The sequence below is a fragment of the Hydractinia symbiolongicarpus genome, chromosome 11, assembly GCF_029227915.1.
Source record: "Hydractinia symbiolongicarpus strain clone_291-10 chromosome 11, HSymV2.1, whole genome shotgun sequence".
Lineage (NCBI taxonomy): Eukaryota > Metazoa > Cnidaria > Hydrozoa > Anthoathecata > Hydractiniidae > Hydractinia > Hydractinia symbiolongicarpus.
In genome coordinates this window covers 24,347,763-24,364,100 of record NC_079885.1, presented here as the reverse complement: position 1 = coordinate 24,364,100, position 16,338 = coordinate 24,347,763, and the positions used below count along the sequence as shown (strand labels likewise).

The following is a 16,338-nucleotide window of genomic DNA, read 5'->3' as shown; positions in this document are numbered from 1 at the left end:
GATCGCAGCCTTACCCGTAGAAACTGGATTGCTTATAAAAACACTAGTTACTAGGTCACGCTATAGAACGTAAATGTGTTTGTGATAGTGAATGGTCTTATTTCCTTCGGGAAAAAAAACAACTTTTAAAAATTAATTGAATTTTCCTTAAAGACTTGCGATGTGCAAAGCCTTAATGGGAACCCGTAAAATGTCCTTTCGACAGCTAGAGATTTCCCCATCCGTGAAAGTAAATTCCCACGAAATTTTCTAACCTTTGCAAATTTTTAAACAAAAACTTAAGATGAACACTGCTGATGCATTTCAATTTAAAAATGTTTATATTTGTCGTAAATACAAGTTAATAAAATTCTATATTTACAAAGAAAAAAGAATTGATAAATATATGTGACAAAAATTTTATATACATTGAGCTATATAAATATAACATTAAAAACTTCTTAAGTTTATTCCAATTATTTATCGTAATTTATCGTATTGAACTTGGTCTGATAAAAAAAACACGAAGAAGCGATAAATTAGTTTTCTTAGAAAGCCTCGTAAATCTGGTCCTTGTTTTAACATAAAAAGATGCGAAGTAGAATATTAAAATAGCTCGTCGTTTAAATTCGGCTTTTTCATAGATGCAAGTCGTTTTTGAAAAGATGGCGCGATTACTGTATCATCCTCATTTTCTTCATCTCTTGAAAAATCTCGCAAGAGTTGAGTCGATTTTCGAAAAGGTGGATTGCGGTCAAATTTATCGTCTTTCTAAACAAACATGGGGTTGACAATGACAAACAAATTGTTAAGATAAAGACTAAAAATTGAAACAGCCAATCGCAGCCTGCCATTGTCATCACATGGTATGTTAAGGTCTTTGTATTATTATTATAACGGTGGTCAAACCTTGTCGTAAATTTAAACGATGCTGCAAGTTAACGAAATAATATAAAAATATTTTTACCTTTCCAGATGTGGAACCACTTTTCGCCCATTTATCTGTGATATCATCGCGAAGTCGTTCTAAAACGATAAAAAACGATGCTAAATAATCATTTTTCTTTATATCTTATGGCTTTTTCATCACTATTTTATTTGTAATCATTTCAAAAAAAAATTTAAAAAAAGCTCGCAGAGTATGTTAGAGTTTTTCACAATCCTTGCAAGTGGTGTGTAGAAGAGAAAAATAATAACCGTGGTAAAAATTATTTATGCAGCCAAATGTTACTGTGAAAGTGCATCGAAATCTGCTCAAAACACTCACTTGAAAAAAATAATTCATCGTGGACAAGTGGAGGACGCGGTTTCTTTTAAACATAATAACACTGTAGTAAAAAACATACCATTCCGATTGGTCCTACTCTCCTTTCGAGAGTCTTTTCTCTTGGAGCTGTTTTTTGAAGTCAGAATAGTATCTTCCTGCTCATCGCTGTCGTCAATCTGGTACGTGTTTTTCCATGGTGATGACGACGACTTTAATGTACTTATCGATGTTTCTAAAGTAGAAGATTCTATATATTGTTTTTGCAAGAAAATATGGGAAATTGTTGAAGATGGATAGCGTTTTAAAATCCTAGGGAAACCTTTAGATGACATTTCCGCTACTTTTGTTGCTCGGATTAAAAAAAACCCATTCTGATTGGTGTTAATTAGGATCCTTTTTCGTTACTGTCCTTACTACGACACTGGTTCAATACTGGATCTGGTATTAGTTTGGTGTAGCGCCACAGATATTTTTTGAGTTATTGAGTGTTGTAAACAGAATTACTCTTTTGAGCAAGGTTCAGTTTTTAGGTCAAAAAATATGTCCTGTCTAAACGGCTTGTGTATTACCACTCGAATGTTGGTCTACGCAGGCAAAACATGTCAGAAGAACTACGTGAGATTTTAAAAGATACGGATTTATAGATTCGAGTAGAAGCAGAAGATAGAATAATCTAAAATCAACGATCGATGGGATCAAAGAATTAGTTCGCGTTAGAGAGATTAAAGTCCACCGATGTCATTATCAAGAAAAAAGTAAGACGCGCTCGCTTCATGACATTTATACCATTATTTCACTGGTTTTAACATTTGCTTACTTTTTGTATTCATTTCCTCCTCATCATCACGTCGAAACCTTCTAGAAAGTTCTTCACGAGCTCTTTCATCGTCTTCACTTTCATCTTCATCTAGAAATGCAGCCACGCTACCTCTATTGCGTTCTTTGTTGCGATCGTTCCTATCTCTGCCTTTATTACCACGCGAGTCACGTTTGTCCTGCGTGTCGTACTTTTCACGCGGGTCGTATTTATCTCTCATATTATGTCGATTCCGTGCATTGTAAGACGGTGCATCTGGGTTTTCATATATTTTGGGTTTTCTCGATTTTCTGGGCGAATCTCTGTATTTACTGAGACTGGCGCTGCTACCTATGACTACGGCATCGTCTTCATCTGTCTCGTCGTCTTCTTCATAGTATGGCGCTCGTTGATCATCTAATTGTCAAGAAAGAAGTGTTAGTACAATGTCGTTTTTTCTTTCAGTGGTTAATTCATTTATTAAGACAAAACATTATTTGAATGGATAAGAAATATTTATATCGGATATCACATATCGGCTGGAAATTTTTTCACATTACCCAGCATCGGCTAATTTCTGATTGGATAAGAAAACGATGCAAAATAGCGAACAGGGTTAGAACAGTTATGAGTCGAAGTTTTGTTATCATTGACGTAAAACATCATATCTTAGTTCCACTTTCGCGGACCCTAATTTACTGTTTGCACAAGAACTTTAGTGTTTGCACAAGAACTTTAGTGTTTGCACAAGGACTTATAGATCTAGGCAATGCCTTTCAGTTATTTCAGAACGAAATTATCCAAGTAAGATATATGTTGTATACAATACCTTGCATGTATTTCGAAGATTTTCGTGAGCCTCTTCTATGAAAACAAATATTAAAAATAGAAACGATATTTTTTTGTAGGTGGTGACACAACTGTGTAAATAAAAAAATATAAGACCATAAAAAACTTGCAGAAAAGTTTGATTTGAAGATTCGTGGTGGTGGATGTATGTGGTATAAACACATAACATTGAATGACATATTTTTCTATAACTCTTTTGCTGTGCACTGCTATTTTATATATATTTTTTACCAAGAACTTAGTATTACGTTTGAGCTAGTGACTTTTCAGAAACAACACAATGTCTCAATAAGTGTTACGTGAAAAGTGTAGTGTGTTTTATGTTAAGTAGTCAAAGATATGCAGAAACGTTCATTACAAAATGCAAATGAATGTGAAGAAAGAGGGAAACGTTTTAGAGTAAAAGTCCCCAAGAAAGAGAGGGATAGTACAAGAGAAATCAAATATTGAATAAAATGGGCATACAATGAAAGCAATATATGGCTAGTATTAAACCAGCTAATTGTTCCTAGAGTATGAAACCAATAAACGCGAGTCGTTAATATATAGCTTCTCGCCGAACGTAGACCAAATTTTACCAACTTTAGGACAGTTTTGCCAAATCTTCTGAATTTCATAAGGTACTAGACCTTAAGGAAATTAATTTTCGTGACAAATTTTTTGAGAGTTGAACGTAAATTCGCGAGAACTAATTTTCGCGAGTTTGGAAGTCTAAATATTTCGCAAGAATGACATTTTGTTTCTTTATTTATGCTGTTTTTCAAGGACTTTTATGTAGTACACATAAAATAAACAAAATTAACATCCAAGTTTTGCGAAAGTGCCAAAAACGAAAAATATTCGGGAAATTTAATTTTACGCGAAAGTTAACTCCCTTAAAGCATACGTAACAGTTTTGCAACGCTTATTTTACCTGTTATCTTGTCTTATTAACGCATTTTTTCTTGCAGCATGTCCTCGAAAAGCAGACTGGATAAGCAAGACATCATCATCATCCACCTCTTCTTCTCTTTCTTCATTTGTTTTTAAAAAATCTGATCGAGAGCGATGTCCTCTCCATGCAGACTGCACTGAAATTATCGCCTAAAAAATTTGCAATGCAGAAAGTAAACAAATAAACAAACAAGCAAGGTTCGGAAAATTGACGATTTTAGCAAGAAGCATGCGTTTCATATGGAGAAAAAAATTTGTTCGAGTTAATAGAGTAAAAATATATAAGGAAAGACATACTTAATACACTTATAAGCATACAAAGAAAAAAGCAAACATACATTTTCAAGTTCATCTTCTTCGTCCATGTACACACGATCTGACTAAACATGAACAAAGCAAATTCTTCATTGTAAACAAAAAAATTTGAAAGTTCAACAAGGTGCAAGCGCATAGTGTTCGGAAGATATCTTTTACACTCAAGAGCAAACAATACATTTCCCGGATATTAAAGGTGGGAATTTTTTGGGGACAAAAGGTTTGGTTAATTTTGACGTCAAAACAAATTGAAGTAAATATTTGTTCATCTGTTTAAGACTACCTTTTGTTTTTCCTTTCTTGGTGACGTCGCAATGACGTCATTCTTTTTCAGTTTTATCTTTTCTTTATCCTTCTCTTCGTCACTGTTTTTCGTATTTTCACTGGACTTTCTTGGTGTCACTGATCCAGATTTTTTTCTAAACATAACAAAAAATCGCTAAACAACGACAGCGACGACAATATACACAACAGAAAAGGCGACTGAAAACGACGACAACATAACAACAACAACAATGACGACAGCATAAACAACAAGTAAAAACGAAGACGACAACATACAAAACAGAAAAGACGACTGTAAACGACGACAACATAAACAACAACAATGACGACAACGTAAACAACGAATAAAAACAACGACGACGACAACATATACAACAGAAATGACGAATGAAAACGACGACAACATAACAACAACAACAACAACAATGACGACAGCATAAACAACGAGTAAAAACGAAGACGACAACATACAAAACAGAAAAGACGACTATAAACGACGACAACATAAACAACAAAAATCACGACAACGTAAACAACGAATAAAAACAACGACGACGACAACATATACAACAGAAATGACGAATGAAAACGACGACAACATAACAACAACAACAACAACAATGACGACAGCATAAACAACGAGTAAAAACGAAGACGACAACATACAAAACAGAAAAGACGACTATAAACGACGACAACATAAACAACAAAAATCACGACAACGTAAACAACGACGACAACAACATATACAACAGAAATGACGACTAAGGGGGACTAAAACATAAGCAATTATGATGACGACATAAGAGCGTTGACGACAGAGAAACTAAAAACAACAAACAAAAAAGATATACAGTGAGTCAATAAATTCACTGTGAAATTATTTCATTAGAAACACAATTTGTACAGCTTATAAAAGTGTGTACAAAAGAAGAAGAAGTGATTTAGTGACGAACGCAACAGAACAAATGCATAGTAATATAAATATAATATTAATCAGAAACCACTTCGATCCAGATCTCCTTCTATCCTTTGAGTAATTAAATAAATAAAAAAGGCTAATTCGAAATTTTTTGAAAAACTGAAGCTAATTTAGTAATTCCTTTTTTTATTTTGTTAACAACCTCCGTGACCACCATCGAAACGTCCTTCATTCGAACAGTCTGTTGTTTGCAAGAACAAAATTTTCTTCCATAAACAACAAACAAAAACATTCAAAATTAAAAAGAATAAAGGATGTAAAATATGTTAAATTATATTAACTAAAAAAATACTAAAAGTAATATACACAGAGACAAATAAAAACTACGTATGTATGTTAATAATGAACAGTAACAACGACATTAATGACATGGACAAAACAGCTTATTTTGCAGCAGCCAACACGTACGTAAAAATGATATTTTTTCATATGTATCGTAGGTGTATTTGATAGGTAAGAAAAAAAGATAGATAAGAGAGAAAAAAGGCAGATATGAACTGTAGTGACATACTGGCAGTCAATAGAACTGGCAATTGGAGTAACTTAACAAATTGTGATGACGCCATAATACCACATAAAGGTTGTCTTGACGCGTCACGTGTTGTTCACATCATCACACACTCCATTATTATTCAGCTCGTCATTGCATGCAACTCCTTTATTCTCGTGAGACTGAAGCCCTTTGAAGCTCAACGACGCACCAACATTGAGGTTTTAATTTTATACCTAAGTGTGTTCGACATGATGTCATCTGTCATGCTGATTGTTGACGTTTATGAAAACGTGACATGCTTCAAAAAATGGCCGCTGGGTTTGTTTGGATGCAAAATTATATACCCTTTGTATGCTATCTCACTCAACATGTCTGTTTGCATATTGATCATAATGTCCGTGGATAGGTGTCGTTCCATCGTCACGCCACTGAAAAAAAAGTTCTCACAAATGAGCATACATATCGCAGTGATGCTCTCCTTCCTCGCGGTTGTCATACTACAATGGCATCAATTTCAAGCTCAAGTACTGATTGGTCAAAGCTGTAACCTCCTTCGATCGAAAAAAACATTTTCCATTACTCGAGTCGTTATCACTATAGTAAGAGACAATACCTTCATTTTCGTGTTCACAGTTACATCGGTTTTGATCTACAAGTCACTGAAGAGCAATGTTTTGTTTCTTGGATCTGGTGAAAGAAAGAAGAAAGAAACACACCGTGTTGTCGCCATGTTGATACTGATGGAGCTTGTCTTCACTGTGTTAGTTGTGCCGTATGATGTGTATGACTGTGCTATGTATATCAGCAGAATGTGGGGTGGACCAGGAATTAAATTTACGTAAGTAATTATTAACCTACATTTTTGCTCCTTCGCCTAAGATTTTAAAAGCTTACAGATACTTTAATCAAACCTGAAATATTTTTGTTCGATAACACACAGTCCATGATACTGCAATGGTGTTAATGGTAAATTTAATGTAAAATCTATTTAGGTAAAAATCTAAACATAGAAGGTCGTGGAAGGGCAATTTTAAAATATTTCTGAGAAGTCCTACCATATCCTACACGACGTTTTAAAAGATGTATTTGTGGACAATTTATTAAAACAGATTATATTATTTTCATTAAATTGTGAAAGTCCATTACGACAGACTCCACATCCAAGGAAGTAGTGAATATGTAATGTAAAACATAAGAAGTCAATGCTTAAAATTCTCCATTATTCTTTAATGCAATTCGAATGAGGTTTTAAAAGAGTCTTGTTAGAAAGTTTTATGAGTCCTAGGAAATTTTCGAAGTGTTGACATATGCTTGTCATATGCTAAAAAAATTTGTTCAATAATTTGAATTTCAGGAGGACAATACAACATGTTGATCGTATTTTATCAGCGTTACAAATGTCCAACAGTTTTGCAAATTGTTTCATCTACGCCAAAATGCACCAATACTTGCGGGTGCGTTCAACAAGCACCTCAACAATAAACATATCGGAATATAATAATGGTAGACGAGAAACGAAGCAAGAAGTGATGTGGACCAACCCTGCGTACAATCCCGATGGAGAGTTTACCCTCCAAACTTGAGACTTCAAGTTATCCCTAAATACTGTCCTCACAGATGGAATCCTCACAGATGGAGTTCTCACAGATGGAATCCTCACAGATGGAGTTCTCACAGATGGAGTTCTTACAGAAGGTGTTTCTGTGTGACGTAGATATTGAAAAAAAACACAATACAGTTAACATTTTCGTCAAAACTAAATTTTCATCTCATGATAGACATGTTGATAGAGAGTTTCTGATAATGAGACGGACTGGAGCTACAACATTGAAACAAAAGTTGATTTTTAAGAGAGGATATATTGAGGACAATGTACATAAATGTAAAAAGATACATTATCAGAATATTGAAAAGTATATTTAGCTGATAACGAAATACGTAGTGTACCATAAGGGTTGATCAGAATCATCATCATACAAATTTCTGATATACAGCAAAATTTATGCACTTTCATTTTTTCTTTAATAGGTTAATTAGCAAATTTAACATAATTTTTGTAATTAAAATGAAACAGTATGTATATAAATATTTGAATTCTATTTTTTAATTTTTCTGTCAGTTATTATTATCAAGTAATAAATTTTATATAAATGTAATTATATACCTATGCTGAAGTTATTTTCATTTCAGCAGTCAATATCTGGTCATCTTGAAAAATTATCTCAACAATAACCGAAATAAATATTCGAAATTTCTAAACCACAAACAAAATACCTCTTCACAGTGTTCTCACTTTTCACAGAAGCAGTGTCAGAGCATCCATCTTGATTTTCTTTAGATAAACTTTCTAATTGTTGTCTAAAAATTGTTGAAATGTAAATTTGTTTTACATTTCACATTTAATAAATTTTTGCTACAAAACTGCCAGGATTTGCCTGATCAACGTATTTCTTGCAAATATTTGCACAATAGCATTTCATTTCTATCATAAAAGCTTTGTTCCAATCACAGAAAAAGTTCCTTGTATCGAACAGTGTGAAAAAATAAGACTCTTTCCTGGATTTATAATTCTTGATGCTAGTCTGAACAGAATAGCGTTATCAACACATACACAAACCTAAGCACAAGACTCAACGTCTTGGAAACACATCAGGTTTCAAGCTAGGTCATTCTATGATTAGTATGGGAATGAATAAACAACAACCGAAAAAACATGGTACCCAACCTAAAGGAAACTCGAGGTATAAAATGATGTTGGACAAATATTATATTAAACAAGTGCCATGTCGGCAAAAATTTTTATGTTAATCAATCAATTCACCTTTATAATATCTATGCATTGATAAAGTTTGAATGCACATTCCTTATCAGGTCTAAAATTACTGATGACAGAAAATGTCAAAATTTGTTATTACTTAACTATGATATCATAATTTATGCAACATAATCAAATCTAAATTCCTTTAAATGCGAATATCTTGTGAACGAAAAGAGCTTTTTTAAAAATTTAAAAAAGACTTTTTAAGCACTATAATATAAGGCCAACATTATTATATACCTTGGGTTCCCTTTAACAAAATAACATACCTGTAGTCATCAGTCATCTTTCTATAGTGCGATCGATCTTCTTTCAATTTTTTGATGGAATTTTCCAGTCGTTCGATATCTCCTAACAACTCTTTTTCACGAGCACGGAGCTGTTTCACTTGTTGAGGAGGAGGTCCCTTTAGCTCAATACAACCTAGAAAGTATAACCAAATGATTTTGTGTTATTCTGTTTAGCCGCAATCCTGTTATAGGGATACGTTACTTACGGTCATCAATAGCTTCTTCGTCAACCTCAATATCTTTTTGCACATCAGTTTCCTTTAAAGTTGAACTTTCCTCCTCTTTTAACCGCTAAAACACATGTCAGCTTATATTACACATAAAAATATTGAAGCAATAATGTGTTGATTTTAAAATTAAATTTAATATCATTTTTGTGTTAATTAGTAAAAAAATCATGTTGTAGCTGGATCTCACTTAGGTAGAAGAAAAAGATTCATCATTTGAGTTTTGTCATCAGTTGGTGTTACTACATAGAACTTGAAACGCTGATCAAAAAAATGTATAGGATCATGTGACACACGACGGAAGAGATATTAGGGTTTACAGATTTTAATGACATCATCAATCAGTTTGTTTCAAAATTGGTCCAATAAAAAGTGATAAAAAATACCTTAACAAAAAAAGAAAAAAAATCTTCAAGTTGTAACGACAAGTAAAAAAACATAGCAGAGGGGTCAGAATCCCCTATTTTTAAACCATCCCCCCTCAATTATTAGGAACCCCACCCTCCTTACTTTGAAGGTAACCCTGTATCATTTGGAGGTCAAGCTATCATCTTCAACTTGTAACGAATATGTAACGTAAATACCCTATTAATTTAAACTCATATTCAAGAACATCAGAATACATTTTTAGAACACTTAGCAAGATCTCTAATGCATAGAAAGTCTCTCTAATTTCCAGCGTTTCCAACTTTTAAAATTGCCACAAGCTTACTTTAGTTAGTTTATTGAATTTAACTGAAATTAGATGTTTGATTGAATTAGTGAGAAAAAGCATTACACTTCTAGTAAGAACAAAAAAATTTTCAACAAATGTTCAGTTCAAATGCACATCGTTCAGTTGCTTTATAATGGGGATGTTCGCAAGTCCACTTAACGTAGGTAATCTAAGAAAGAATAATTTATGTTGTAATATAAAGCAGCCACACCCTTTTTACTGTGAAGCTTTAACCCCCCCCCCCCCCCCCCTATTTTCACAAAATAACTAAGATCCTGGCAAGGAGTTAAAAAAAAACTTTTATCAACAAATTTATTTTTTCGTTGAATGAAATAGTTTATAATTTAATTAGTTAAAAACTAACTTTCAACTAAATTGAAAAATAACAATATCATGAAACTATTTTTCAGCTCGAACTGAGAAAATGTTATGTGGCAGCAAGCTGCTTGCAACCCAGCAAATTCAGCCAGCCCAGCTAACCAGGCTCATGTAAACACTTTCTTATACAATAACACATCTTTTTGTTGGTTTATACCTGTTCTAAACTTTGTATTTTTTGTAAAAGTTCCGTTCTGTTCATATCCTCATAATCTAACAAAGAAAAACAATGAAATATATCAAAGAAACACTTCACAAACAACAACAATAACTACAACAAACAATAATAACAACAACAACAACAAAACTTTGAAAGATAAGATAATGTATACCTTTATTCAGATTTTCAGTAGTACTTCCCTGTGTCAATTTCATAAGGTCATTTTTCAACGATTTGTTCTCTAGTACAAGGCTGTGATTATCCTCTAAGCAGAATAAAAAAAATTAAAACCTAAAAAAGTTTTACTTTTTATATAAAGGATTTTACTCAGATATATTATAAATTTTTCTCTACAACAGAAAACATATTATGGTCAATAAAAACGTTAACTCTTTTACATTTATTTATTTATTTTATTATTTATGTTTCTTACCTGTCAATCTTTTGATTAAAATTTGGGCTTTTCTTCCTTTATTATCTCTCAATGCATCATTTATGATGCTAGAAAGAAAAAAAAACAGCTAGATTTCAGTGAAAATAAACAGTGCTCTTCCTTCTCTTTTTTAGTCTCAAGATGAAATTACAACAAAACCATTTGACTTAACAATGGGCTCTGTCTGACTATGAGCTAAATATGGTAGCTGCAAATAGCGACTAGTAAATTACTATTTTTCTGATGAGTTAACTCCCATGGATTTTTTCACATGTTAATTTTTTAATAAGTTCCAATGTGAAATAAGATTATTTTTATACAAACGTCTATAAATCAAGTTTATTGTTATTTCATTTAAAATTAAAATTTAAAATAAAAACTTTCTTGATTTTTTAAGCAGAACTCAATGTTTACGTTTTTTGCAAAAGTTTATTTTTTATCTTCGACAAATTTCCCAGCTACAAATAATTTTAATAACCCATAAAAAGACATTTTTAGAATATCCCAATGGGAAAATGCTAAAATTTATAAAAAATCTGATTATGCAAGGTTCTTACTCATCAGAAATAGTATTGTTTCCTGCATGAAACTGACTTTCTTGTACCATCTGTGTTAGTCTTTGTATCTATGATAAAAATGAAATCATGCATACATACATAATTAAATGTGAACAGGAAAGGCTACTTACAAGTAAATAATCACACACTGTTTTTTTTTGCTTTTTTGAAACCGATTTCGCATAGGCTACCAAATACATTTCTATCACGAAAAGGTTTTGAAGACTATACAACATACTTCGTAGAGATACATCTGATTTTCAAGATTCAACTCATCCAAATTGGTTACTTTAAGATCACTAGAAATTTTTCTAAAGAAAAACAAAACAGTTATGTTACATCAAGTAGAGATTTGAATAAAGTAACACAAGATTGTTTTAAAACTAAAATCTTCATTTAAATCTTTTATTTAAAAGTTCTGCATTTTGTGTTTGTTCAAATGCATAAAGAAAACGATTTGAGAACGACATGATGAAAAACAAAATCAAGTTTGATCATACCTGTGCTAACTCTTCCACTAACTATATGCGAATTTATTTTCAGATAACTAATTTATGCAAATTGCAATTTTTTTGAATTTTTGAAAAATTTATTCATGCAAAAAAAATAGTGAATATATACAATGCTTTTAACCTAATGTATAATGAATTATTTGATAAGGTAAAGTACTTTTTCTTTTTTTGGAATTTTTAGAATCCCCACCATTAAATTAATTCAAGTGAAGATAAATTTGCTCACTTGGTGAAAATTAGTCCCAAATCATAGTGAGAATGGAGATAAAACTTTGTTTTGAAATCATCAAACCTTAGTTCATTTTCCTTTCCTCTCAAAGTTTCTTCTAATTTATGAATTTTCCTACGTAAACTCATAACAACCTAAAACATTAGAAAAACTCAAATCAGTCATCTACATACACCCTATATACAACATTGATAAATTTTGCTAAACATACTTCACTAGTTCCAGGCCTTTTTGACGTCAATGTTCGTCGCAAATCATTACTCTATAAAAAAATAAAACAATGCATTTAGTTTTTATTATCGTTAACATTTGGTAATTAATCAGCATGCTGGTTGTGAATTTTTATCAAACCTGTGTTTCAGGGTTCAATAATTCATCTATCTTTTTTGACTTTGCAAGTACTTCATCTTCTAAGCGGTTATTTTTGGCTTTCAAAATATCATTTTCACCTTTAGATTGTTTTAGATTCTAAATAATAACAACAATTAATTTGACTACATCAAAAAATAAAAATTATATGGCTTAAATACTTTTGAATGGTGTTTTGAAGCATCTATGAATTAAGCACAGATATAATTAGATAAAATCAAAATTGACCTGTGTTTCAAAGTTAGCATTGAAATTTAGTATTTTTAGGTTTGCAATAAATAGTTGAGCGAACATACTTCTAAATGCTCCCTCATCCAATAAACCTTAACTCAGTCTCTAAACAATACCACAAGTTTTTTAAGTCAAAGAATATTACGCACTCGTTTTAAAACTTGTATTTCATCATAATATGATTCAGCATCTTTATAAACTGGTCCAGAACCACCAACTCTAGCTGTGGCTGAAAAAACAATCCTCATACACATAAAAAGATTGTTACTTGCACAACCTGTATGGCATATTTATGTACACTAGTTGTTCACTTGTGGAATTTCACAAAGACATTAATTTTTAGCATGTTATTATTTTACTCTGGTAATTCATAATTTTATACTAGAGCACCTGCAGAGTAAATTATTTACTGTGCAGGTGTTTTAGAATAAAATTATGCTTGAACACGCACACATTGTAGAAAGTAGTTGCAAATCTGTATATAAATGCAATGACATATACCTGCCATACATCTTTTAAGCATATTTAAACAAAATATAGAGACTAGTGGTAAGACCATGAAATAATCCATAGATAATCCATGGAATTCGCCCATGGTAGAGATTACCTAAATCGATATTTTGTGCAACCTTGTATGCATGAAGTAATGACACCGGCTTTCGATAAAGCTGCGAGACAGCAATTTGAAACACATAGGCAATGAATTGCAAAAGAGAACAGTGTGTATTGACGTTAAAATTTACTCACCACTTGATGGTCTTGTTTGTTTTTTCGAATTCTAAAAAAAGGATATACCTCTTCATTTTCACAAATGGTTTCTACAACATATGGATAATAATTTTTTTTGAAAAACTACTTACAGGAAGAAGTTGTTCCATTAAAAAGTTGCTTCCATTTGAGCGGTTAGCTAAATTTGAAGGCTTGCCATCTTTCCATGTGTTCATGCCAGCACTTTCAGCACTCATCCCTTAAAAGATTAGTAAAGAAATATGTTAGGTATCAAAAGTATTCGTCAACTTAACTAATTATGTATGTCTTATAGAGAATCTAACCTCCTCCATTTTGAATAGCAGCTACCCATACTTCTCGTCCAGTTTTTAAAGTTGATTTTTTGGAAAGTGATTTTGTAGGCGTCCCATAAGGAGAGCCTAAGGAAAGATATCGAATGAATTTAATTTACTGTCAAGAATTTTTTTTTATTGAAATAATTATTTTTATTTAAATAATAGGGTGAATAAACCACAACACTATAGAATAACAAATAAAATTCAACTACACTGAAAAGATATAAAAATGTACCTTTCTTATTTTTCTTTGATGCACTGGAAGGTCGTTTTCCTAAAGAAAAATTGCATACTATAACATAAAACTCTACAAGCTTAAGTCAAGTGTTACCTCAAGTAACTGCTTACAAAAAAAGAAATTTTTATGACAATTGTCATACTAAACAGACTCTGACAGCTGTGTAATGTGAGGTCTGTTTCCTTGACAGAGAACTTTGTATTTTACAGTGCAACATCAAAACCTGTCAGTATGTCTTAATAACAAAAACGTTTTTTATACAAATAAAAGAATCAAAGCTATTTTTTTAAAGTTGAGTTCCCCGATAAACAAAATCACAAACTATGTTATATTTTAAACATACCTCGAGGTCTTTCAGATTCTAGTCCACCTGCATCAGAAACACTTCTCTAAATAATTAAAATGAAATTACAAATTTTTAAAAGACTTAAAATTTAAATTTTCATCAAACTAACAAATTAACAAACAAAAAAAAATTTTGTTGCTTACCAAAGAAATAACAGATCCAAAAGACAATTGATCTGCATCCTGCAAAAAAAATTAAAAATAAAATAAATAAGAAAACAATTTTAATCACAACAACAAAAAAATTACTAACACTATGCACATACCTTCATTATGACTCTTGCAGATGTGAGATATATATTGTATATATAGCTACAAATCTAAATTTGAAATAAAAAAATTAATTATTAAATTATTAATTATTAAAATTAATTATTAAGAAATGATAACAAAGTGCAAATTTTGCTGTTTAGAAATTACATTTTTGCAGTAAAACCATGGCAAAAAAAGACATCGTGACATAACAATGTGTCAATCTTTCTATAAAAAAGATAGTCAATCCTTGCGTTAATGAGCCAACTTAAAGATCTAATCTCATAAAAGATGAAAAGGTTTGGGTACAACAGCAATACTTTTTATTTTCTTGTTTATTTTTCTAAGCTTGGCTTTCAGTTTTAAAGTTGAAGTATTGGGTATTTGTGGTTATCTACATGAGTAGCTAATAAAAAACAAGAGTGGCATTCAAGAAATTGCTATTCTCCACAAATGCTGCAGGGGAATTAAATAATAATTTTTTTTAGCAAAAGCCACTTCTAACCTTTTAAAATCTACAAGACAAAATAGAAAAATGAATATTGATAGAACAACAAAATGCAACTAAATTGTTACTTGCATACATATTTTATAACTAACTTGATGTATGTTTTGACTGATGACATAAGATATGTTAAAATTTGTTTCAATTCAAAGAAATGCATTTATTTTTTCTTAAAATTGTTAGTCAACTACGATCTTTTGGCCAGACAACAAGAACAATGTTCATTGTAAATCTACAAGACAACTTCAGCTTCATTCTTATAGCTATGTTATGTGAAATCTTGCACATCTACAAAAGTGCCTAACATTTCTAGTAAAGCTTTTCCTCCCTTCATTACACTTTTTGATCAGTGCACTGACAAGAAGTAAACATTTAACAATATAAAAAATAGAATAATATATACATAGTACAAAGACTTCGGTATTTTTTTAAAATAATAAAAAAAACAGAAAAGTTAAAAAAAGTTTGAATTTATGTTATTTGTTACTGTGAATGATCTCAGTTAACTAGAGTGAAGTCAATTTACGGCCACAGATAATAAATTTCAGAATGATTAAAAGTCGTTTTGACATTAAGAACAACTAACTACTTTATTTGTCGAAAATATTAGTTTGAAGCTGCACATTAAAAATTACTTATGCAATATTGTTCCTAAAATCCTGGGAACTCTGCTCAATTACACACACGTTTTGTGCACATGGATGTAAGTTTTTGTTTACACATGTTACATGGTTCACATATCAAGTAGTTTATTAGGCATCACCTTTTGGCTACAACATTAGTTATATAAGAAGACGTTGCCGCCGTCGTAGAAATGCAGCAGCAATACTAAATAAGAACAAAAGAGCCTGGATCAGGATTACCAACAGGGAAATTTCATTATCATCCGCAACTGCTTTTCATGCATTTCTTTTTACATCTATTTGATGGAATTCTTTATAGATGTCCTTTATTAATAAATGCAGTAGTACAGAAATAGACAATTCTTCTTTAACTCTGTTTAAATTACATACTTGGTGCTCTTTTTTAGCCACTTTGTTAATAATACCGAAATGCTGCAAAAACCACAGGGGTATTCGGAAAAGTTCAGAATTTTTTAAAATACCCAAAACTTTT

The 16,338-nt window shown here is 31.5% G+C and overlaps 2 protein-coding genes across 3 annotated transcripts; one reads left to right on the top strand and one right to left on the bottom strand.

Moving 5' to 3' along the window:
- Positions 1 to 301: 301 nt before the first annotated feature.
- On the bottom strand, positions 302 to 14,808 carry LOC130614008 (IQ domain-containing protein E-like). The gene is made up of 27 exons (XM_057435388.1): positions 14,732 to 14,808; positions 14,610 to 14,648; positions 14,464 to 14,509; positions 14,118 to 14,156; positions 13,871 to 13,966; positions 13,679 to 13,785; positions 13,566 to 13,596; positions 12,968 to 13,047; positions 12,570 to 12,686; positions 12,430 to 12,480; positions 12,282 to 12,352; positions 11,716 to 11,788; positions 11,478 to 11,545; positions 10,921 to 10,988; positions 10,660 to 10,752; positions 10,485 to 10,540; positions 9,214 to 9,298; positions 8,987 to 9,140; positions 8,174 to 8,257; positions 4,423 to 4,558; positions 4,163 to 4,204; positions 3,805 to 3,974; positions 2,872 to 2,906; positions 2,064 to 2,459; positions 1,326 to 1,478; positions 947 to 1,005; positions 302 to 750 (listed from the first exon to the last, which is right to left on the bottom strand). The coding sequence occupies exons 1-27, from the start codon at positions 14,735 to 14,737 to the stop codon at positions 586 to 588; spliced, it is 2,520 nt and encodes an 839-aa protein (XP_057291371.1). The 5' UTR covers positions 14,738 to 14,808; the 3' UTR covers positions 302 to 585.
- On the top strand, positions 4,547 to 8,028 carry LOC130614009 (somatostatin receptor type 1-like). 2 transcript variants are annotated; one of them, XM_057435390.1, is made up of 2 exons: positions 4,547 to 6,737; positions 6,892 to 6,910. In XM_057435390.1, the coding sequence occupies exons 1-2, from the start codon at positions 5,899 to 5,901 to the stop codon at positions 6,893 to 6,895; spliced, it is 843 nt and encodes a 280-aa protein (XP_057291373.1). In that variant the 5' UTR covers positions 4,547 to 5,898; the 3' UTR covers positions 6,896 to 6,910. The 2 variants fall into 2 exon arrangements, with proteins under 2 accessions (XP_057291373.1, XP_057291372.1); XM_057435389.1 differs by lacking the exon at positions 6,892 to 6,910 and adding an exon at positions 7,254 to 8,028 and having other exon boundaries at positions 4,552 to 6,737.
- Positions 14,809 to 16,338: the final 1,530 nt, after the last annotated feature.